The sequence below is a fragment of the Teleopsis dalmanni genome, chromosome 1 (genome assembly GCF_002237135.1).
Source record: "Teleopsis dalmanni isolate 2A chromosome 1, ASM223713v2, whole genome shotgun sequence".
NCBI classification, from domain to species: domain Eukaryota; kingdom Metazoa; phylum Arthropoda; class Insecta; order Diptera; family Diopsidae; genus Teleopsis; species Teleopsis dalmanni.
In genome coordinates, this window is record NC_051846.1 from 4,783,102 (window position 1) to 4,808,430 (window position 25,329).

At 25.2% G+C, this 25,329-nt stretch overlaps 1 protein-coding gene across 2 annotated transcripts; it reads left to right on the top strand.

Annotated features, from left to right (window-relative positions):
• The first annotated feature begins 496 nt into the window (after nt 1–496).
• Nucleotides 497–24,338, top strand: LOC119668166 (adenylate kinase isoenzyme 1-like). 2 transcript variants are annotated; one of them, XM_038077599.1, is made up of 6 exons: nt 497–825; nt 21,027–21,110; nt 21,537–21,802; nt 21,873–21,957; nt 23,847–23,996; nt 24,067–24,338. In XM_038077599.1, the coding sequence occupies exons 1-6, from the start codon at nt 823–825 to the stop codon at nt 24,163–24,165; spliced, it is 687 nt and encodes a 228-aa protein (XP_037933527.1). In that variant the 5' UTR covers nt 497–822; the 3' UTR covers nt 24,166–24,338. The 2 variants fall into 2 exon arrangements, with proteins under 2 accessions (XP_037933527.1, XP_037933528.1); XM_038077600.1 differs by lacking the exon at nt 21,027–21,110 and having other exon boundaries at nt 499–825; nt 24,067–24,336.
• Nucleotides 24,339–25,329: the final 991 nt, after the last annotated feature.

Sequence of the window (25,329 nt, forward strand, 5' to 3'; positions counted from 1 at the left end):
GGTCTGAGATGAACAATTTGAAAGTGCATTATAATTGAAATGTTATATAATTTTTTGATATATTTTATTAGATTTATGTAGATATATCAACAACGTTTTAAAGTTAATAGGTCTTCTTCTTCGTGATTGTTTATTAAATATAATATTTTTAATAACTGGAAAAAATTAAAAAAAGCTAATAGTAATATAATATATGCAAAAAAACGTTTGTCAATTTATTTTTAATATTAATTTTATTTTATTTGCTTAATTTTGATTTATATTTTGTTTTCAATTATTTTGTTTTTACTTCTTAACAAATTCGAGTAAAAAAACCAGTATTTTTGTCGAAATCAAAACAAACGAAAAAGCTTTTTGGCTGCTCGCTTATTTCAGTGCAAATTTTGAAATGTTTCTACAATATTTATACATTTCAACAAAGTCTACTTTGCTTTAATTTTTATTTCCAAAAATAATTTTTTTTCAACGCAAAAAATAATATAATATTTTTAATAAATATAATTACATTCTAGTCAAATATATAATATATATTATCGAGACACATTAAAGCTCCGCCACAGCTGCTGAATGTGGGAAAAATTGCGCTAAAGCTTTCTGAGTTTGGCAAGTTGGTGAAAAAATCTAAAAATTCGGTGCTTTACTTCAGTCGTAGTCGCAACCTCACGTTGGTAGTGTTTATGGAAATTCTGTGAATAAGAAATATTTCAGACAATTAACGGAATATAATATTTTTGAAAGTACTCAACAAGGAAATCAAATTTTATTAGAATACATTTTGTTTGATTTTCGCGTAAATTGAAGAAATCTCTGCAAATTTTCATCATGGTGAGTGAACACAATGTCATTTTGAATATAAAAAAAATAACAGTTTTGTTTAGCATTTGTTTACCTTTTGTTACAAAAATTTTAGAGATAAATTACTTTTTTATTAATATTTAAAATTTGTTTTGATTTAAAGATTTTTTTAATATTTTATTTAATAATTTTTATTTTTATTTCTCATTTTATTTAATCTTTCTATTTGGCAAATACAAACATTACAGCTTCAACGAAAGTTGGTTTTTTACGTTTTTCTTTTTTGCATTTACTTGTGATTCAAACAGTTTTTTATAGCCTCAAAACGGCCTTGACCCAATTGACTTTGCCATTCATTCTTTGTAACACGAAGTAAGTTGGCTTTGAGCAGTAAATGCATATAACATATAAATGCAGTTATATGTATGTACGCTTACGAGATATACAGGTACAACACACTCGTATGAAGGAGGGTTGCGTTGAATATGTGAGAAATTCGTAGCATCGTTTAGTAGTTAAATTATGTAGTGTGTGTAACGTGCATTGACCTTGGCCTTTACGAAAGGTACTTCGAAAATAATCGCGCGGGAAAATTTTCTTAATAATAAACAATTTCACATTTTTCTGCGCTACTAATAAAATCGATTGCATAAGAATATTTTTATATTATCTGATTTCTTCTTGGAATATATATATATGTGAGTTAACATATACAAATATACAAATATATGTAAAATATATGCACTTATTCAGCACTTTTTACAAAAAAAAAACAAAATATCAGCTAGTCTACTTAGTATAAGGAAATGTCGTCATATTCAAAACTGATTAAAAATAAGATGATTGAATATTAAAAAATTTATTACCGTGAAAATATAAAAAAGTAATGTGTAATTATTTACGTAAAATCGTTAGTGGCGAACACACCTCCAAAATTCGTAATTGAGTTTGTAGCGTTGAAGTTCGAAAGTGCTAAGGTACGAAGTTCAAGTGCCCGTTAAGAGTGAATGTTATTGAATGCACTTATTAACGTCATATCACCGAATCCAGTTTATTAGATTTATTTGCTTAATAAACTTAATTTTTTTTTTGATTGTTCAAATTGTTAATGATAAGCTTGGGAAAATTGTTATTAAGTAAATAAATTTTTGTACTAACAATTGATTGACAATTGATATAAAATCAAATAGAAAAAATTAAAATAGCTATTATTCAGATAAAACAAGTAATATAATATAACAAAAATTTGTATAATGTAATAATTTTTTGTATAATGCATATAAGTCGCATTTCACATAATATACTTTGATTTTAATAGTCCATATATAATTTTTGAACTACAAATCCCAAGTATTGTACTTAACAAATTTGATTCGTCATTGCAATGTTTTAATGGATTTAACAAATAAATAGTAAAAATTTAATCACGAATAGTTACAATAGTATTAGTAATTTAAAGAGTTATAATATTAACAGTAATTATATAGTGACTTACAATGAAAGATTATATCAAATATTAGAAAGATGGTTACAGAAGGTATTTAAGTATAGCTTTAAATACTCTGCGTTGTGTGCTATCTTAAACACACAACTTTATCCCTCATTGAAGCCATGTCTTCCGGAATTTTATGTTCAGGCACGTTCTACTAAACAAAATAAGTTGTTCAGGAATAATCAACTTAGTATTAAGACCAAATTGACTTCGCGTCCACAATTTGACCCAGTCGACCATACTGAAGCACGTTCCTTATTTTCAACATAAATCCATTCATATAATACAAACTCATATGATATCTTCCTAACGCCGATCTTCTTTCTACCGCTAAAATGTAAGAACTAGAGAAATATCTGTTATCTATTCCTCCGACATTCTGCATCATTCTGTTAAGCTCCATCAAACTTTTCCTTATACAACGCTTCAATTATTGAAAAAAACAAGCACAATTACCAATAAGAAAGTAATCAAAAAGTTATATGTATATAGTTTTGTCAAAACTTTAATACCCTTCATATGGAGTTATTAGGTGTAAAAAACACTTTTTACTTACTTTCTACTTATAAAAGTTTTTTAAATTTAAAATAAGCGACTTTTACCAAACAATTTTTTGGTAAAATTTTGAGTCTTTAAAAAAAACAATAACATATATAATAAAAATTAATATCTGATACTTATTTAAAAAAGAAAATGTTATCAAGTAGAAAATAATTTGAAAAGTAGAATTTTCTATGTTACCGACTTTCATATTCAATATTGGAACCTGTGAACCAGAAACGAGTATAGGCGTATCTTTAAGTTGGCACCAGAAATGTGCTCACTTTTATTTATATCTAAATGATCACATTAATACTATATTATAATTATAAATAAAAAATTTATATCCATAGAAGTTAATGTTCTATTTTAAATAGAATAGGAAAAAAACTGTAGATATTTAATTAAAAAAATCAATTTTTAAACACTTGAATTTTTTGAACTGATAACACCAAATTCGTTTCGGATATTACCAAATTTACATTCTTATCATTGGAACTGTTTAAAACTGACAGACATTGAATCCTGTGACTATATTTGGGTAAGGGATTTTTTATCTTTAGCTTAGTACTAATATCCAAGCAAAAAAATTGACTTAAAACTTCATATAAAGAAAACGTTCCACAAAAATTGTATATTGTAGAAAATTTTTTTATATGGTATTTTATGTATTTATTATTATAAGACCTAATGTTATATGTTGTAATGGTAATATTGTATTAGGCTAATTAGTCAATTCAATTATTGTTATAAATAAAAATTGAAAAAAACAACTTATATTATTTTATATTAATTTTTATTTTATTTACAATATTTTAACTTTAATATAAACTCGTTTTCAAGAGTTTATGACAATTTTTGATGTGAAATGGATGGAGTTTATTATACCACACTTCCGAGCAATCCGCCTGCGAAACGAGGTCATTAGTACTCATAAGCCATAACTAGTTTGTGCGTTATTATTAAAAAAATGGGTACTTCTCTACTTTCACAAAGAATAACTAAAGTAACTATAGTATGATTGATAGAAAATTCTTTAATAAAAAATGTTCGTAAGATAATAATAATTGATTTTTAAAAATATTAACAAAATAGTTTCCCGAAAAAATGATGAAAAATTTTTCAAAAAAACATTGCTCTAATTTCTGATCTTGTTTACTCACAATAATGAATTCAAAATCAAATTAGAAGCTGTATTAAGGACCACCATTTCTAAAATTTTGGAATTTTTTGGACTAACATTTTTTTTGTATCTTTATTTTATTTAAATCCTGTAATTTTTTTCGTTTTTCAAGCAAGCAATCACTTTCTATATGTTTGCCAAATATATTATAACATACATAATATAATAGATTATTATAATATAACAACTATATTATTATTTATATTATAAAAACATTTTATTATTTAACAATTTTTGAACCTTTTTCATATCCTTCGCACATTTTTTAATTGAAACAATTTTTAGATTGGTTTATTCTAATTTATTAAATAACTATATTTATGCAATCGAATAATAATATATTCTAATATATTTTCCTAACTCATGCAACAAATGTTAAGTAATTTTATATCTAAATATCATACGAATATCTGAGTATTCGTATGGAAAGAGAAGTACATCAAAGTGATATGTCAAGGAAATTAGGTCTCTTGAGAAAGAAAATTTTTATTACAGAATGACATGCAAACTTAATGTAAGTAATAAAAACGTAATGAAATTGTCATATAAAAACTGTTTTATAATAAATTCTACATTATATATGTATTTACATATATATAAATTTTAGTCAACTTTGTTTATATAAAAATTAGTTGGCATTTAAATGATTATTAAACGATAAATCAAGTCAGTCAAATTTTTTTAATAGTTTCACAATTTAAATGTATTTCTAATGTGAAATTAAGTTAATGTTTAAATATAGAATAGTTTTAAAACTTAATAATTAAAACTATATAAAATATAAATAATTGATTCAATAATTCTACAGCTGGTTCAAAATTTCATTTTAATGTAACACAGCAAAAGAATTTGTTAATGAGCTTTCACAGCAAAATCAACAAAACTCCAAGTTTGAACATTCTCTGACTCTGACCTTCAAATTTGGCAGCGTATGAGTACTTACAGTATTTAGGAATAACTAAATATAAAAAATAATTTCAAGACCACTGATGATGGATAATAACAATTATCGAAACAAATCTATGGTAAACTATAAACTCAATTAATTTAGATAATAAAAATTCCGTTGTTGCAATTTACTACTGTTCGAAACATCTCTATTAAATACAATAATTTCTATTACGTAAAATAATCACTGCCGTCATAACTGACGTTAAAACTAAATTTAATTAATAAATATTGAAAAATTTAAGCATTTGTTTAAGTTTTTATTGTTATTGATTTTGCGTTTTACCATCACATATTTGGATATTATCTCAAAATGTCATATTTTTGACGCTTTTTTGAATTCATGAATATTTATAATTCTTCTTGAAAATATAAAAAATTAAATTAAAATATATTTAATATCTATAAATTATTTTCGAAGTCCGATACTTCTATTGCTACAAATTCGGTGACATTATAAGTACCAATAATTTAACCATTCTGTTTGAATAACACATTTCTGATGATTCCTTTTGAGGTTCTATTGCAAACTAATATATTTAAATTTTATTAGTTTCTCTAATTTTACTACTCTTTCTAAAAAGTATTAATTTTTCCTTACTTTTTACTCCAATTCCTTTAAAGTCGTACTCCTTCGATATTATGCACTTGTGTTTACGTATCTTTAACTTTAAGGAATACGCCTTTTTAAGTATGGGCTCGAGCTTGTTTCACGATTACAGCCCTATTTCTACTATTGTCTACTGTTGTAAATGTTGTCCTTTCAGCAAAGATTTGAAATCGGGAATCTCAGAGAGTATTCACAGGTTCCTATGTCTGGAGAATGGCGTGGCCACAGTGATACGGCAGCACAGTTATATTTTGTTTTGTAAATTCTCAAAGGTTTCCGATGATATCAGTAATTTTGACTGGTTAAACAAACCGTCTACTTGTAAAAATACAACTAGAAGAAGAAGCATTGCTCAGTTAAGAGAGGTAGCCATTTATGAGAGCGCCCGTACCATATAGTGGTTTTAAATTTATATAAACACTTATATAAGAAAAAAAATAATTACATATTATTTATTGAACAACTATTTTCTTACATATATTAAATAACATTAATGTGACTTTTATTAAAAATGAAGTATCTTTCTTCAAAGCGTCATATTCATATCTGACCAAATTGGATTCCATTGGCTTAATTTATGGCCAATTCCGAAAGTAAACAGAACAAGCAAAAACAACAGAGAAAACAAATAAAAATGCAAATATTTCAAAAATTAATTGTTATTTCGTTATTATTTTGCTATTGTTTAAACAGCAAATTTGTTGTTCTTTTCCTTCATCTTAATAAACATTAAATCCGTGATTTGCATAAGAAATTAGTTTAACAACAAATTACGAGCTTAAAAAAGAGTCTGACTGTTTGTTGACTGTTCAGTTTAGAACACAAAAAAACAATCAACAAGAATAAAAAAAGTAGAATTTTGACATTCCTTAAAATTTGACGTCAAACCAAATCGATTTGCATAAATTATTAAATTACAGACATATCAGCAAAAACATACTTACATACATACATATTATTTAATATACGTTTATAAAAAAAATCTTTCGAAGATGAGGTATTCATAAGCGTCGTACTAAGACTTAGTCAGTTCTTAAGTTTAGTTTCAAGTAATCAGCCCAACCGATAACTAATCAACAGTTCGAGACTATTTTATTAAAAGTGAGTCTAGACTTTAATTTGTTAGTAATCCGCTGTCATCACCAGATTAAACCCGTTTTTTAGTTTTAAAATTATAAATTAGTATATAATGCATTTTTTAAAGTTTTAATAACTATTTTTTTAAAATTTAACTTTTATTAGAAAGTAAACATACTAAAACTATGATAAATGTACTGTGTCTTCGTTAATTGGACTAAGCGTATCGGTGAGTGAGTTTTATGATTCGACTCGGCGCCAGGCCGGATAAACATATTTGCATATAAATTAGTTATACAAAAAAAAAAATACTATACATTTACATATTGGAAGGAATTCTTTAATTTAAATTATTAATTTAGAACTTAGAATTAAGAAACAGTCATAAAAAATTTAATTTATTATGTCAAATAAAATATAATGAAAGTTGACTACTTTAAATAATCAAAAATAACTTACCCATAAGTTACTCTTATGGAAATCGGAAAGATATTTTTAAAAATCGAATATAAATTGAAAACAATAGTTGTGAAATATAATTCTAGATTTAACTGACAAAGTCTATGGAAGTAACTTATTTACATCGTATGACGTTTCACTTCACTTAAAAGACATTAAATAGTGACGATTTTGATATCAGTAATCCAATTCCATTCAAAAATGAATGAGCTCATCTTTACTAAGTTAACTTTTATACAAGTATGTTCATACCCACAGATCCTTTGATAATGTAGAATTATTTTATATACAAATGGCTGACAGAAAGTCATTATAATAAACCGACTACACCATTTCTGCTCGAATCTATAGCTATAACGATTTACTACTTTTATAACTTTTGTTGCAATGACCTACCACTGTAACCAACCATAATATGATAAATTAGCTTCAAGATGACGAAGATAGCCTCTTAATACATATTATAGTACTTTATAGTGCCTTTCTAGGACCTTTTATTATAGTACTTTTCTAATATTCGAGTCGCTATGCTAAATGGTATATGAAGTAATATTAAAATCTATATTAATTAACCGAGATAACAAACAGAGTACTCACATTTTTTTTAAATTAATGTTACTCTTTCAATTTATTATTGGATTTTATTTTGTATTTTTATTTTATTATTATTATGGCAAAACAGTTTAACATAAAAAGTTTGCAGGTCTGGGACTCATTGATATACAATTGGTGAGTATCTCACTAACCACGTCTAGTAATCCAGTTTTATCGACATAACTTATCAACTTTATTATATCGATTGTTCTCAGCTCTGCCGATATCACAAATCTCTTAATTAGTTCTTTACAGCAGCTCCTACTGTGAATATCTAACCTAGTTGGGAGCATACCTATCAAACTATGGTTTGTAATAAGCGGATATAAAAATATAGATATTATTGCTTTTTAAATTAAGGAGAGATATTACAGTCTTAATTTATTGTTGTATATTCTCGGTTCGACTTGCATTCGTATGTGGCAGAATTTTTCTTTTTACCAGATACGCTCTTTCTTTACAGTTATTTTTCTATCTGATAGATTGTTTAAACTAGATTGCGAATATTCCAATCTCTAATGTTATATAAAAAAAATAATTATGCTTTCTTTTAATTCTTATAATTAAGAATTCATTTAATTCCTAATTATAAAGAATAATTATGTAGAGCTAAATTATTATCATCAGCTCTACAATTTTCCAAAGTATAAGTGTGAGGTGAAATTAAATATAGGTTGTGTAGTTCACTTGTTATATAGATGGATGAACGGCCTATTGAAATTATTCAAGATCTGATTTTTAGAATTGTGTGTGTTTTGATGGTAGCCAAAGTATCTTTGGAAATAAATACATAAAAAACAATGTCACATTATAGCTTTTCATCTTAATTGCCTATTGTATGCTTTCTATCTTGGAAAACAGTATAATAACTTGATAATCTAAAGTTTAGTGGACTATTGAAAACATCTGAAGATATATCGCCTCCATATTTATTTCTTAGTTCTAGGCCGTTTATTTTGTTTTAAAAAATTTTAATTTAAAATTATTAATAATTTTAATTTACAAATTATTTTATATTCAAAATAAAAACCTAGTGACTGCATGCTTGTGTAAATAAAAAAGCTATTAGAGGCAAATAAAAAAACTTTATAGCAAAATTTATTACAGCCTGTGTGGCTTTAAAAAAAAAATAAATACTTTGTACTACAATAGGAAAATATTTAAGTAGGTTTGTCTTAATACAGTATAACTGCTACGGACATGTACAAAATATCAATCTCGTCGAAATGTGCCCATTAATTTTTCAAAGTGCCCTATTACATTCTCAGCACTTGTGAATAATTTAAGTTGTGAACTGAAACAAATGGTTTTTGTAATTTGAATTTTAACATCAATCGTTGATATCGTGTGTTCTAAACAAATTTATATGCGGATGTATATGTCAGTTAATCTACAATATCATTTCTAAACAGAAATTAACTCGTCATGGAGAGCGCTACATAAACAAATTTAAAAATACTGAAAAGCGAAAGTTTTGTTCATCGTTGAAGTATATATATTTATATAGTCCGAGGTTATAGTACAAGAACGCGAGTTTATTTGAAACAAGTAATGACAGTACTTGTAGTTATAGTAGTTAATTTTAATTAATATTTACTAGTTTATGTACATATATATACACAGAACACAGAATGTTTTAATAACTAACATATAGCAGTTAATCGTCACTAGGTTTATGTATTCAGTGCAGTAGATAAGTTCTAAGTGCAAGTTTATTTGCATTTCAACTTTTAAAATAGGTTATCGAAACCACTATAAAGTCTAAACATTACATACATATGTGCTAAAGAAAGTTTTATACAAAAAGATTTTTTTTATTCTTTCATTTTTAAGTGCTTTTATCTAGGAACCTAGTTGTTCTTTACTTTAAAGTATATATCATATTTTAATAATATTATATTATATTATTATATAGCATTTTTGATTGATAAATCTGGGTTTAATCTAGATTTAATCTGGGTTTAATCTAATCTGTCAACTTTTGTTGCCAATCGAACATTTTCAGAGTAATCTAACATATTTATAGTTTTCTTAGTGGGTATTTATATTTTTCATATATACATATATCATACATATATCATATATACATAGTTCATAAATACATATTTCATATATACATATAGCTGTTAATTGGAGAGTAATCTCTGTCAAAATATCAAGATTAATTTTTCAATCGAAAATGAAAATGCACTAAAGATGCATCTCGATTGAAAAAATTACCCCACAATCGAAATAGCCAACAGTATAATGCATTAACCGCAAAATTGAGTATAGTGCAGTGATTTAGTTCAAAACTGATTATTATAAATAATATATCACTAATAACGTAAAATTATCTAATCAGAAACTCATTTTGTAAAGAGGATATTTTCAAAATGTTAATATCTTCTTTAATTGATGTAGAGGATTTTTATGATAGTTTTTTTGACTGTATGTTTTTTTTAGAGCAGGTCTTTTAAGCATTTATAATTCCTCATACAATTTTTTTCTGTTTCTTATCCTTTTACCAAGCTTGTGTCAATAGCTTTGTGTACTGAATGATTATAGTCACAGGTCTCATATTTTTTAGGGTATCATAATGGGCCTCATGGTCTAAGTGCGTCTTCGGACGGCTCCAGTAACTTAACCTAACGTAGCCCATTTGTATAATTTATTACGCATAAATTGGAAATATCCTGAATATAGGAAATAAAAAATAAACAGCGTTATATGGTCAGTCAAATTACAATAAATTGACTAAAATTTTTGTCTTCGTCTTTTCTTTGCTAATCCAATCCCTCTAACTTTTAAATAGTTTCTGTTCGTCATAAAGACGCATCAATCTCGACAACAAAATATTAACATGTGTAAATTATTGTTTAATTATTTACTTAATTTAATGTATATTATATTATTAATTTAATATATATTATATATTATCCTGAATATAGGAAGTGATTAAATTGTTGTTTAATTATTTACTTAATTTAAAATATATTATCTTATTAATTTAATGTATATTACATATTATCCTGAATATAGGAAATGAATAAATTGTTGCTTAATTATTTACTTCATATAATGTATATTATCTTATGTATTTAATGTATATAATATATTATTTTGAATATGGAAAATGAATAAATTATTGTTTAATTATTTACTTCATTTAATATATATTATACTATTAATTTAATGTATATTACATATTATCCTGAATATAGGAAATGAATAAATTGTTGCTTAATTATTTAATTCATTTTATGTATATTATCTTATTAATTTAATGTATATTATATATTATTCTAAATATAGGAACTGAATAAATAGTTGTTTAATTATTTACTTAATTTAGTGTATATTATATTATTAATTTAATGTATATTATATATTATCTTGAATATAGAAAATAAATAAATTATTGTTTAATTATTTATTTAATTTAGTGTATATTATATATGTAATTTTGAATCACCTCCGCAATACATAATCACTTCATTTAAGTAATTATTAAATAAATTGTCTTATATTTTAATAGATTAATTGAAATATTATTCGATTTAAGTTAAGTAATCACTTCGTAAGTTACTGCAAGTAAATGATATAATAAGTGAAGAGTAAGAACTGTTAAGGAAATGTTAATTATTATATTAATAGGTATAATTTATTTATCTAGCACATCCGTCTAGGATTTCTTCTCACAGCTCACAAATTTCTTAGCGAAATGTCAATATTTCGTTTGAATATCGCGGGCCGCTGTAATAAATTCTCACACTCGTGCCTTTGCAAATATTTACACAACAAAAATAGAAGAACGCAAATTTAAGAAGTTCAGAATATTTTTATATTTTGATAATCAAATACAATTTACGTGTACAACAATTGTTTATGAATTGTTTAACCGAATTGTTTTCTAACCGAGCTAAGGCATTAAATAAATTCACAACATGTTAAATATCGTACGATATTTTTCATCAATTTTCCGAAATTGATGTTCAATAAAAGGGAAGGAAGCTTTAAATATAAATTCAGAATTTGCACAAATCTGAAACTTATTGATTCCGAAATGAATTAAAAATTCTATTTAATATTATTTTACACTTCATAAAAAAGTAAACTTATGGTCAATTCATAAACACAAATTCAAAAAAAATAATAATATTAAAACGAACGAAAAAAATTAAGGAAAATATCTTTGAAATACATTTCCTTGATGTGCCAGTGCCTTCACCTTCAGACAATTTTTCCTATTCAAAGGTGTTTTCTTGGCAAAATTTCGATACGGATTTTATTATTTTTTATAAAAATATAAGAAAAATATTTATTTCATTAGATTAAAATTTTTTGCTTGCTTAAGAATTTTTTGATAAAACAAATTTTAGAATAGATTTTTATATATTTTACATAATTTTTGCTGTTCATTTTTAGCCACGTTTATATATAATTATGCTCTAAATTATTAATATTTATTAGCATAAAATATACTCTTATGTTGTCTACAAATTTAAATATATTTTTTTTACTCACAATGTTCTTCATTTTCATTGTCATTTTTAGTGGGGCGTTCATTCACTTTTCAAAACGCTTGATCGTTCATCTTTCCACGGTGAATGTCAGTGGTGTGAACATTTTAAAAAGTACACAAAAAAAAAAATATATTTATATTAAATTAAAATTCTTTTGACGCACTTCTGAATTTGTAGAGATGCCTTGGAAGAATGAGAAAAAATCTTGATGCTTTTATTAACCATAAAATTGATACAATTAATTATATGAATGGATTATATATATGCATTCTACTAAATTATTTTGGAATGAATGCAAAAAATGTGAATTATTCATAATTACTTGTACGGATATAATAAAAGTCATGTGAGTTTTCAGACGAAGTGATGTATGTCATCCAAGCAGAAAAAGTAAAAAAAAATTAAAACTTTTTGAGTAAATAAATAATAAAAAATCGGTTTAAAAAATTCTGTAATGTTTTATTAAAATAATAAATGTCGTTTGCTAACATTCCTCATAATAATATTTTATGGTATTTGATTTACAATTAGTAAGTACGAATTATCATCACCTTATAAAACTGATAACTTACTCTAGTGGTACCTATTACAATACATGTAATAGGTTTAATACTACAATTTATCAAGGAAATTGTACATAAAAAATATTGATGCAATAGGTACAATTGATCTATATTATATCTAATATAATAATTATATAATTATTATGAAGAGCTGCGCTAACTGCAAAAAAAATCTCTGGTACTCGTAACATGTGATAATTTTAAAAATGTGATAATTTTAAAGAGTCAAATGAGTCAAACTTAGAGAGAGTACTCTCTCATTCAGATACTTGACAGTCCATATTCTTCATATTAATAAAAATTCCTTCTGACTATTAGATTCAAAGATCAAAGAATAATCGCCTACATACATTCTGTTTAGTAAGATAACATCTAATATTGTATATACTTGTATATTATATATACAAGTTATATCACATATATAATATATATATATACTTGTATAAGTAATTACAATTACAAGTTTCAATTATGTATATATAAAGCTATTTATTTATAAATGGTATTTTTGATCATAAATAAATTGATTAATACTCCAGATACAGTCACGTATTCAAGAGGGAGTTTTTTTGCGATGAGGAGATGGAATGCTTTATCCACCGTCAAACCAACCGTCGCCGGAATGGAGTGTCCGACTCCTACTTTATAGTATACGAAATAAAACACCCCCTTTTCTTGGGCTAAAAAAGGAAGATACAGCTAGTATATCTTCCTTTTTTGATATAGCTAGTATATCTTCTTTTTTTGGCAAAATCCTGGGTATGTCACTATTCAAATACATCAAATTCATGCGTTATTATCAAAAAAAAGTAACTAACTCGCTTTTAAAGCTTATTTCTAGAAAGTAGTGTATGATGGCAGGAAAATTCTTTTCAGAAAACGTTTGCCTAATAAGGTATTAGTGAATGTGGAATTAATTAAAAAATTTTACAAAAATTTGAAGATAAATGAGGTCTTCCCCAAAAATTATCAAAAATTAAATGCATTAAATTAATTTTAAACCATCATTATTTTTGAACCCGTTTAAGCTTATTAAACCGTTTTTGAAATATTAAGAGTTTTTCAGTTAGATCTTTATCGAGCATCCCTTATCTTGATCAATACTGAAAATATATTTTATTAAATAAATTATCCAAATTTGATAACACGCTAATGAATTAAATTTGTTTATTAATTTGTTAACTAAAGGCATGTGTCAAAGTATGAAATATTTAATTAATTAATATAATTTTTTTAAATATGTACTCAGTCGATACAAGATAATAAAATCGAAAAGTAAAAATTAAACTGTAAAAAGTAGCCGTTATATTAACAAAAAGGTTTATTTAAAAATTTAATTGCATTTTGTTTTTAATTTATTAATAAGGAAATTAAAAACTTAATTAAATTTTGAAAATAAATTATTTTATTTGCATATGACTTTAATAAAAACGTAAATAAATGTTTCGTTATATGATACAATTTTGAAGATAATATTATATTTTGTTTATATTTAGTTTTCTTATATATATTGTATTGCATAACACTGAAATGTGTAAATATTACTAAATATATATCAAATAATGAAGACGACAAGGTATATATCTGAAAAAATCTTAACGGTTTCAGGTGATTTTAGTTAAGAAACGATTTTATGTTTTTATTATTTTTGTATTAAAACATATTGAGAGATTGGAAAAAATATAATTAAAATTTAGAAATAGTTTTTTATTAAATTAAAATTGTTAATTTTATTATTTTTAGTATTTTTATTGCTTATTAGGTTCTTTATTAAAAATTCCGTAAACTATTATTGTCATCTATATTACTTTCATTGCTGTGTCCTTGAAGAATGTTTTTTTATAAACAAATTTCAAATTTAATAAGAAATAATAATCATAAAATCAATTTTTGGTCTATAAATTAATACTATATTATGTTATCATGATGATTTTGAGTGTCATCAATTACTTTTGCAATTATAAATATGAGTGTTCTGCGATGGCAAAAAGTGATCGTTGTGGAACCGTATTTAAAAAACTCAACTAATCTAATAGACAAAGCTTCATATTTATGTTACCTGAATCAATTTGAAGAAAATGTTTTAAGCAGATCATAAAAAACATGAGGATACGAAAAATATTTGGAGTTTTGGTCCAACCGGTGATATGATTTTACTCGATAGGGGCTATTCTCAAGATGACATAAACTTTATAATGAATTAGTTAACTTAAAAAACAGCATAAATTTAGATTTATTTAAAACTATTATCGAATATTAAACTATATAGTTTATACGAGTAGCCCTTGCCCTTGTCATGGATAATTCAGTCTTGTAGAAACAAATAAATTATAATAAATTTAAGTATATAATTGATATTTGAAAGTATATAAAATGTTTGTATAATTAAATAACATATATTAGGGGGGTTTTAAAACATTTTGCCTGAAATACCACATAATGGATTCTTTTTTATTTTAAGGCTTTCATATAACCTTTGAATTAGTTTGCAAAACTCCCCCTCGAATGAGTCTCTGTATACGCCCCTGCTTTAATTAAACATAATGGCTATCAGATAGATTTTATTTATAATATTTATGAATTATTTATTTTTTTTGTCTGTTAAAAAGACTATACATGTAGTTGCACCCTCTAATTTTGTGAATATAATGTAAATACTTTCATATAGATTCCTTAAAAATATATTAGGGCAAAAATATTAAAAAAAGAATAAAAAGTAATTAGAAGTATATAAAATGTATATAAGCTTTTCAATAACCTTGTTCTTAAATTTTAAAACATTTTTACAAGGTTCAAAGTCAATATTTCAGTTTAAATACTTTTGTAGGTATGTGAAATAAAGTCATAATGTATATGAACTGCTCAAACAAAATCAAATCGTCTGCCATAAATTTTTTCTTCAAAAAATGAAATGTACAAAAAACTTTTTGCTATATATAAATTATTTTTATGTATACTGATATATACAGGGTGTTTACTTCAGTTATTGAGTAAATAAAGAAGATATCTTTGTAAGCGAACACAAAAAAAAATTTGTGTGGGATATTTTTGAAAAAAAATAAAATTCATAGTTTCGATACTATGTGAGGAAAAACTTTACATATTTATCAATCAGCAAAGATACATCAGCAAAGATTGATCAAAAAGTTTTGATATAAAAAACTGTTAAGACTTTTCTTAGGTAGAAATGTCTTCTCAGTCCTGCAATTCGATAAGTATTCAAAATAGACACATTTTTTATATAATATTTTTCGGTCATTGAATTGACATATTATCACCTAACCCTATTCTATTTATCAATCTGCATATTTTTCTTTTTCTTTCAAAACTTCATCTTCTGGAGCTTAATCACTATCAAACTGCATTTCCAGCATCTGAAACTTTGTCATTGCCACGGCCTTATAACCATATAGTTACAAACCCATACCCTCAGTATATTGTTCAATAACAATACCCGGATATTTTCTTTGTGCTCAAAACTAACTCCATCTTCTGGAGCTTTGGCCTCATAATCATATCATAGTTATAAAACCATGCCCTTAGTATATAGTTTAATAACAACAACTGGACTACAGTGATGGCTAGTCACTAGAAATCAATCCTACCACTTTTTAAATAATGATGGTATATCCTACCCACATACAATAATCTGACTCACCCTATATGTTATATTTAGTTTTATTGAAAGGAAAGCAACACAAACTAATTTATTGTGGTAAATTTGTAGAAGTCATGGTGGGTAATCACTACTAAAAGAACGATTCAAAAAAAACCATTCATAATAAATTTTTATGTTCGCTGTATTTTATGATGATGCCGCAACATTTATTATATTTTTTATATTATGTATTATTATAAATTTCTTTTAAGAGAGATTTTTGAAACTCTAAAAATATTATTGTCGTAAATATTCAAATTATATAAACAAATTATACTTATTTTTCTTTATAATTAATGAAAACGCTTAAATAAAGTAAAATAAAAGCTTAAAAATCAGAGTTTTTTTTGTATTTATTGTTATATAGTATTCAATATAACTATTGGAACTACTTCGAAATATATTTATTTTTACTTAATACTTTTTGATAGAACAGTTTCGAACAGTAATGAGCTACAACAACATAAATTATTTTTATATTATTTTAATTAAATAAGTTTTTGGCTGACCATACAGCTGTTTAAAGTATTGTCAAATACCCATTATCAGTGGTCTTGGAAATAATTTTTGTATTTAATTATTCGTAAATATTTTTTCTTTTGATACTGGAAGTACCAGGAATCAAACTCGTGCACTGCCAAATTTGAAGCTCAGAGTCAGCGCTGCTTCAACAACTGACCCAAAGCTGACTTAATTTGCTGTGAAAGTTTTATCAACAAACGTATTCACACCTATAATGGGTTTTATTAGGAATATATAAACGTATTCACGCTTACTTGGGTTAGGTTAGGAATATATTTATTTATATGCTATAAATATATATATAAATGTGTATAAAAAATAAATATGTATGAAAATAACTATATATAAAAATAAATACATATGAAACAAATTATTTACGGGGTTTCTAAATACATTAATCTTTTCGATGTAACGATGCCTTTGGGAAGTTGATCCCGACTTCTAATATTTACTATATGCATAAATTAGTTTTTTATACCTTTATAACCATTATTATAAAATAGTGATGCTATTAGTTTATTTTATTTTGAGTCTCTTAATAAAGGTATTGTTAAAATAGAATGATATAAATAAGTGTGTTTATCTTGTATTATCTTATGTTATAAAATTCACTATATTTTTATCATTTTCTAACTAGTAAATTTTTCTTAAAATAATCTTAAATATTTTGATATATAATGAATTTTAATATATGTATATAATTAATTTCTTCCATTTAATAATGAGTATGACATATACATATATGTTAACCTCATATTTATGTTCAATTGATGTAAACTGTTGCCGAAATTGATTTAATTTAATATTCACGAATATTTATATACATATATATATTTATATAGAAACTATATAGAAAAAAGGACACATAATTAATATCAATCTGTGTGAACTCTTTTCAAAATTTGCTTAAACATAAGTTCACTGCAATGCGGTTATATATTGTATATATACATATATAATATAAATCACATATATACTATATAGATAAAAAAAGGGCTCACTGCCAAGTATTTGTAATGCGTTATTACCTATTGACATACTCATTACCACAATTTTTCTTGTTTCTTTAGTATTCTAAGCAATTATTTATAAATGTTTCTATAAGTATTTTAAGTAAATTTGTAGATAAACAAAATTCTACAAATTTATTATTGTAAACAATTTACATTTTCAAATTTTATAAAATTTATTTGCATTCTTAATGCAAACAAACGATTTCCTATTTATTTTACTTCGCACAGTATTTTTATCGTGAGAACTTACATCAAAATATCTCAAAGATACAATAAATAACGGATATGAAGAGACTGCAGATGTGAAAGAATATTCCCGACGGTGTTATTTAGCAAATTTTAAAGTTGTTAAATTTTAAATTTACATAACCAAATTCATAGTGGAATAATCCATTAGAATGATTAATTGATAATAAATTATTATGATGATATTTTTAATAACTTTATTAGTTGCTAATGATGATTTGAAACGGTTTTACGAAATCTGCTTAATATATAAACGTTCCAATTTATTTGTTGATGTCCAATGAACTGATTGATAATAGCTTACAGAATTCATACAAAAGTCATTAATCACTCTTCACTACTTTAAAAATAATTTTTAATAGAATTTTTTATAAAAATATTTAATATTTTTAAAATTTTTATATGCTTAATATATATAGAAAATAAGAAAAATAAGAAAATAATGAATTTCTTGAGAAATTTCATTACAATTTCAAAAACAATGAATTTTTTAATGAAAGTTTTCAGACTATATAAACATCTGTATCGAGATATACCCTTAAAATATACTTTTGTAATATTACTCTCTAATGTAGTATCTTAAGAAAAACAAATAGGCCATCACTTGATCTTTAAATTTTTATTTAGTAGTGATTCACCGATTTCTAATAAAAAATTTAATTTTTTTAACACTGCAATGCTAGTTAAAATCACTTAGTAAAAATTATCTGTTGTACTAGTATATATTAAATTAATATTCTTTAATAGAATTGAAACAGTTTGTACTGAGTATTTTTGATATATATGTCTCTGTTCAGTCTAAATATGCAGCTGCTTTTGCTATTTGAAAGTAAACCCAGTTAAGTAGAAAATTTTGAGATTTTCATAAAAAAAGATTAAACTTAGAACCAATCAGATATAAAAATAATTGAATAAGTATACGTTTAATATGATTATCATTTTAATTTTGAATATTATTCTCAAAACCAAAAACAAATATTCTTAACTTATTGCCTATAATGTCTTACATTGTTTATTAATTTAATTGCTTATATTAAATAAATACTAAAACATTCCATAAGAAACATGAAAACATTAATATTTGATATACAACCTATATAATCTACAAACACGGAAATTATTTTAAAATTTAAGTTTCAAATAATGTTCATCAGTATGCTTGGATTATTATATATTTCGTAAACCCGATTGACGGCGAATGCCATAATCGTATAAGGATAAATTACATACTATGTAAATGAAGTTAGGTTTTTCTTATTATTTTTCTTATAATTATTTATAATATTTATGTTTTATATATTATAAATTATTGAAAATGTTGATTTTGTAAATGTAAATATAACCTACATTTAATAAAAAGAATACTACTACTACTACTATATTTCGTAAAATGGCACTAAACTTTACATGACCAATGAATCAAAAAGTTTTAAAAAGTAAGTCCCTCTTCATAATCATCGCATTACAGATCTGAATTTCCTTTAGACTTGTAAACTAGGTCTTTCTATAGCAATCTAGTGTTACTGTAGCAATCTGTTAATTCATCGAATATTTTAATGACTCTCCAGAAGTGCGTTTAGAAGTTTGTTGGAAGCAAGCCCAACATATAAAGACTATTATTAAAAATTTTATTTTAAATTCAAATTATAAGTTATTTAAATTATATTAAAAAAAATTAAAATATAAATCCATTTTCACAAGTGCTATTGATTTATACCTTGTAATTGTATGCTTGTTAGGTTTTTGAAACTATATCTTTCAGACATTTTTGATGATTGATAAAATGTATAAATGCATATGTATAATCCATAAATCATAAAAGGTATTTTTGATCTTCACACACTTTAATAATTTTTTATATATATATATATATATATATGAATAGATTGTGTCCATAGAAATTTGACGGTTTCGGGGAAACCGCGAAATATGTGTCGCGAGCGGCACTGAACTATTGAAAACAAAAAAAGGCTTTAGATAGATAGACAACATCTGAAACTTCGAGGAATAGAACAAATATTACTATTTATTGAGTTTATATGTTAGAACTTAGAACAAGTAGAGGGACCGCAATAGGTCCTAAGGTCCATATAAATATTCAATTTTTATAATAATAATAACACAGAGAGTTCATCCTATTTTTGGAACTCGTGACTACTAGTTTTATTCGACAATATTAAAGCGTTACTAATAAAGGAAATATTCCATTGAACGCAAATTCACGCAACCCACCAAGTTTAAGACTAAAATATATAGGACCTCAACTGGAGCATACTATCGGGTGTCTTCTGTGTGTGAGACTCTATATTTTTGTGATGACTGCCTAAAGCTTTCTTATAAAGGGGCATAAACATCCAGCATGTCATCATTTCTGATATGCTATCCTGGTTAAAGGCAATTAATTTTTTATTATATATTTTGTCCATACATAATTATTTGATTATTTGACTTCAATTGTTCCTTCTCACACAATAAATAAATAAGTGAACTTAGTCTCTTCCTCTTTTTTCTGGTATTTTATTATCTATTTACTATTTTTCGTCAAATAAAAATACATTCTTTTATTAAATCAACAAAATATAATAAATTATAATGTATTTAATTTTTTAAATCTTTTTTAACATAATCTTTAAATATTTTTATTTACCTAAAAATATATTTGTTCTGGAACCTTTTCCCTCCTCTTTAAATCAAAAACTCTCCCAATCCTTAGCATGAAAGCATTACTTTGTTTATTCTTTTTTTTTTATTACTAACCCTGAATATAATTTCAAATGGCAAATTTCAAACGTTATCCTACTCCTCCACTCATTCTGTGTAGTTGTTCATGTGTCACCAAATGGCCATGAAGAAGGAAGCCATTAATAAACAAAAAGCAGAGCTATTACGAAGAGCGCAAATCGGAGTAAGTTATGCGGACGATTGTCAACTTTTGTAACTAAGATGTATGGTGTGCATGTAGAGCTTTAAAACAATTTTCGGAAAATTCAATGTTGAAACAATTTTATATAGTTTTTTATGTTTCATTTAAAATAACAAACAAAATATTCCAAATTAAAGCATGCAAAACATACTAACTGTGAATAACAGAACCGAGGAGCTTATAGCCTAACAAAATGCCGCTCGATAAACATACGAAACTACTTAGTTTTATGTGTGTTTAGTCTCAAAGAGGAATGTTCAGAGTAATAAAATTTTGTTTTGGAAAAATTCAATGAATTCATGGAAAACCTCCTCTTTGCAATAAAGCTGCTTATGTCTATATAGCAATTTCATTAGCATTTTTATTCTTGTATTTATGTGCTTATGTAAATATTGTTCTCTTTTATAGATTGGTGTACCAATAGTTTGGGTTTTGGGTGGTCCCGGCTGTGGCAAAGGCACACAATGTGCCAAAATTGTCGAAAAATACGGTTTCACACATTTAAGCAGTGGTGATTTGCTACGTGATGAAGTGGCTTCCGGCTCTGCAAAGGGTAAAGAATTGGCTGAAGTTATGAAACAGGGGCTATTGGTGTCCAATGATGATGTTCTAGACCTATTGGAAAAGGCTATTAGAAAAAACTTGCCTAATTCTACAGGTTATCTTATTGACGGGTGAGTCTTGGAATTTAAAGAGTAACATCGATACTATATATAAAATAAAAAAATACCTTTATCGATTTAGTTACCCACGTGAAAAAGATCAGGGTGCGGCTTTTGAAAAGAAGATAGCACCAGCTGATTTAATTATTTTCTTCGACTGTGCTGATGTAAGAAACAATTTTTTTAATATTTAACAATTTTTATACATATTTGGTTTCTAATAATTTAATTTAATTGATTACTTTTTTAAAATAAGTAAATGGGCAGAAATAATCAATTCATTTAATTTAATTTAATTCTCAAATATAACAACAATAAAATAATATATTTTTGAAATTATTTCAGTATTATATATATATGTGTACTTATTTGTTGTAATTTTTTATTGTTTCCTAATGTACTAGGTTGGACAAAAAGTATTCGGCGTTTTCAAGTAAAAACTGACAACTTTAACAATTTTATAATTCAAATTTTGGTTTTGCAATCGTTAGTTGAAGTTTTCCTTTTAATATTCAGGATGTTTATATAGATATTTCACACAAAATTTATTTCATATTTAATCTATTTTTTTAATGGATTTAGCTGAGACTTAATTTCGCATAATTTTTGGTGCTGTTAACTGTTATAACTGATTGTTTTAATGTATTATACTTGAGTTATAATAAAAACATACTTATATTTATATGAAGATATTAATCTTGTAATTTACATGAAACAATTCAAATGCAATCTAGCACGTACTGCATCATCAAGTAATGATGACAACAATATCAAGTACATTGTTGGAAAGGAAACCTAATGTATATCATTGCTAAATTACGCATCACCCATCATTATTTGGAATAAAATCTCGTTATACACACCACCATATAACCACGAGAGTTGTGAACCAAGCGAAACAAAACAAGTATTAAAAATAATATTAAAATAAGTCAACATAAATCATTCCATGTGAACTACTTTATATCCAACGCATGAATTGAAGTATATAAGAATTATAAATATCCTATTGCGCAAAAAACTTATATTGTTGGAAAGTAAACGTAACATACATTATTGGTAGATTACTTTTGATTATTTTAATCAATTATGTTAATCATTTTTTCAACATTATCGTATATGTTCAACTACATTGAGGTATTCTTAATTAGTAGTGGTTAATAGGTAATCTGATGGGTCCTTATGGTCCGCGTTATCATTTTAATAAAATCGGTTCATCTGATCGGTTCTGCTTTATTTGGAAGCCTTCTAGTTCATTATTTATTACTGTCCTAGTTTCTACTTCAAAATAAGGTTTCTGCTATCAGTAGAAAGGCGGAGTGAAGTTGCTTTTATTTTCTTAAGACATCATTAACTAACACAAAAGATGAACCATGGCTATAGTGTTGGGCTCCATTGTTTTTCTATTTTTCTATACTATTGTATATATTAACAGATCATGATCTATTAGTATTCGTTCGATTTGTTGTGAAAGATATGTCCTTAAAATCAGTGTTACTAATTTCTTCACGCTCACGAGCCTTTATTATTAGCTTAGTGTTTTGCAACTATTCTTATGTAAATGACTAAGAACAATATGGTGCTTACATCTGTATTTCCTCTGCAATATCCAAAATATTTACATGGCGATCTTCCTGTTCATTCTCCATAATTTCGTCCAATGTAGATACATGGATTTTACATCGGTCACAGACCAATAATAGTGCAGAGGATTTCTTACTTCCGATTTTATTAAAATGCATTCAAGTAAAATATTTTTCGGTAATTTCTTGCTAAAGTGTACCCTAAAATAAATCTTTTCATGCGCTAGTAATATATTCTGTACATTATTACATCGTTACTCTTCGAAACTTCTAATCAGTTCAATATTATTAGATTTCAAATATAAACGCCGAATACTTTTTGAATAGCATATTACATATATCACATAAAACGTATATAAACGTATTTAATTATTTTTTTTTTTTTCAAATAAATGTATATCATTTTAATATTTATGTTTTTTATATAAAAGTCATATTTATATATATAATTATTTATTGATTTTTATATATAGGAAACATTGGTTGCACGTGTGATGGGTCGCGCTGCATTGTCAACCGAAAAACGAGCTGACGATAATGAGGAAACAATTAAAACTCGTATTGCCACTTTTAGAAGTAACACCAATCAAATATTAAATCAATACACTGACAAGACTGTGGCAGTAAGAATAAAACTCAAAAAGATATTGGGAATAAAATCAGTGTATCTTTTAAATTCTCTTCTCCTTTCAGTTCAATGCAGAACGCAATGTAGATGATATCTTTGAGGACGTAACCCGCGCTTTAGATTGCTTAATTGAAAAGAAGCAAGCAGCTGTGGCAAGGACTTAAGTCATATGAAAATAATTAAAATTTGTTACCAAAAATTAATGTCTTAAATCAATAATTTTCACCAAATAATTAAGCTTTAAAATATATTTTGTATGTAAAAATATGCACAATATCAAAAAATGCTAGTCCAAAGATAAGAACACATATATTAAGTACAATAATTTAAATTTAATTCAAATTAATAAAATGTTTATTTATTTAAAAAAACAAATTAAAAAAGAAATCGTTTATGAATATACAAAAAACAATAAATAAATGCAGTAAGTATAAGAAGAAATTAAACTTTTATCTTGCCGTCATATAACGTAATCATAGAAAACTATTTTTATTATTTATTTCTACATTCTACAATCATTAATTCTTTACAACCAAACAAAAAAAAATTAATATTTATATTATTTCATACTTTTCCACATATAACATTTTCTTCATTTTTTATTGCTCATTTCCGTTTCATGTTACTTAAGTTTTGAAATTAATTGCCTTAATTTGCTACTGTAATAAACGACACCAACACTTAAGTGTAAGTCACTCATACGTCTGAATGTCTGTACGTCTGGAGGAAGATCCATACTGAGAAAATTCTGCTACACTTTTACGGCAATAAAATTTAATTGCTTTGAGTGAAAAAAAAAATAAAATAAAATAAATATTAAGTTATTTTTTGGTACAGTGAAAACTTGCTTTAAAATGGCTTATTTAATCATTCAGCTTTAGCATCACATTTCTATATATAATCAAAAAGATTATCCGGTTTTTTATTTGAAAGAATTTCTATAGAAAAGAACAAAAGAAGCGAATATATAGAATTTATGACTTAATGTCATAATTATGAAAATATTATTATAATGGAAAAGATATCATTTTAACAGTAGTTAAAGTTTGTTAAAGTAATTTTTTAATAAAAATGCTAATTTTGTCCATAAAGAATGTGTTAACTTTTGGATTTATGAATCGCTAAATGAATCCCATTTTTTCGAAAAAAAAAAAATTTTAATTTTGGTTCTTGACGTAATAAATTATTGTTAAAATACGAGTATGTAATGCTAATAAATAAGATTAAAATTATTTTTATGTATTAATATCGTATAGAATTTTATTAAAGCGTCAATTAGAAGCTTGAATTTCTTTTTGTAGGAATCGTAAAAGATTCATCTTTAGAAT

Coding starts and splice junctions, on each gene's coding strand:
- LOC119668166 (XM_038077599.1), top strand. Junction 21,803..21,872: donor ACAGGTTATCTTATTGACGG/GTGAGTCTTGGA, acceptor TTATCGATTTAG/TTACCCACGTGAAAAAGATC. Junction 21,958..23,846: donor TTTTCTTCGACTGTGCTGAT/GTAAGAAACAAT, acceptor TTTTATATATAG/GAAACATTGGTTGCACGTGT.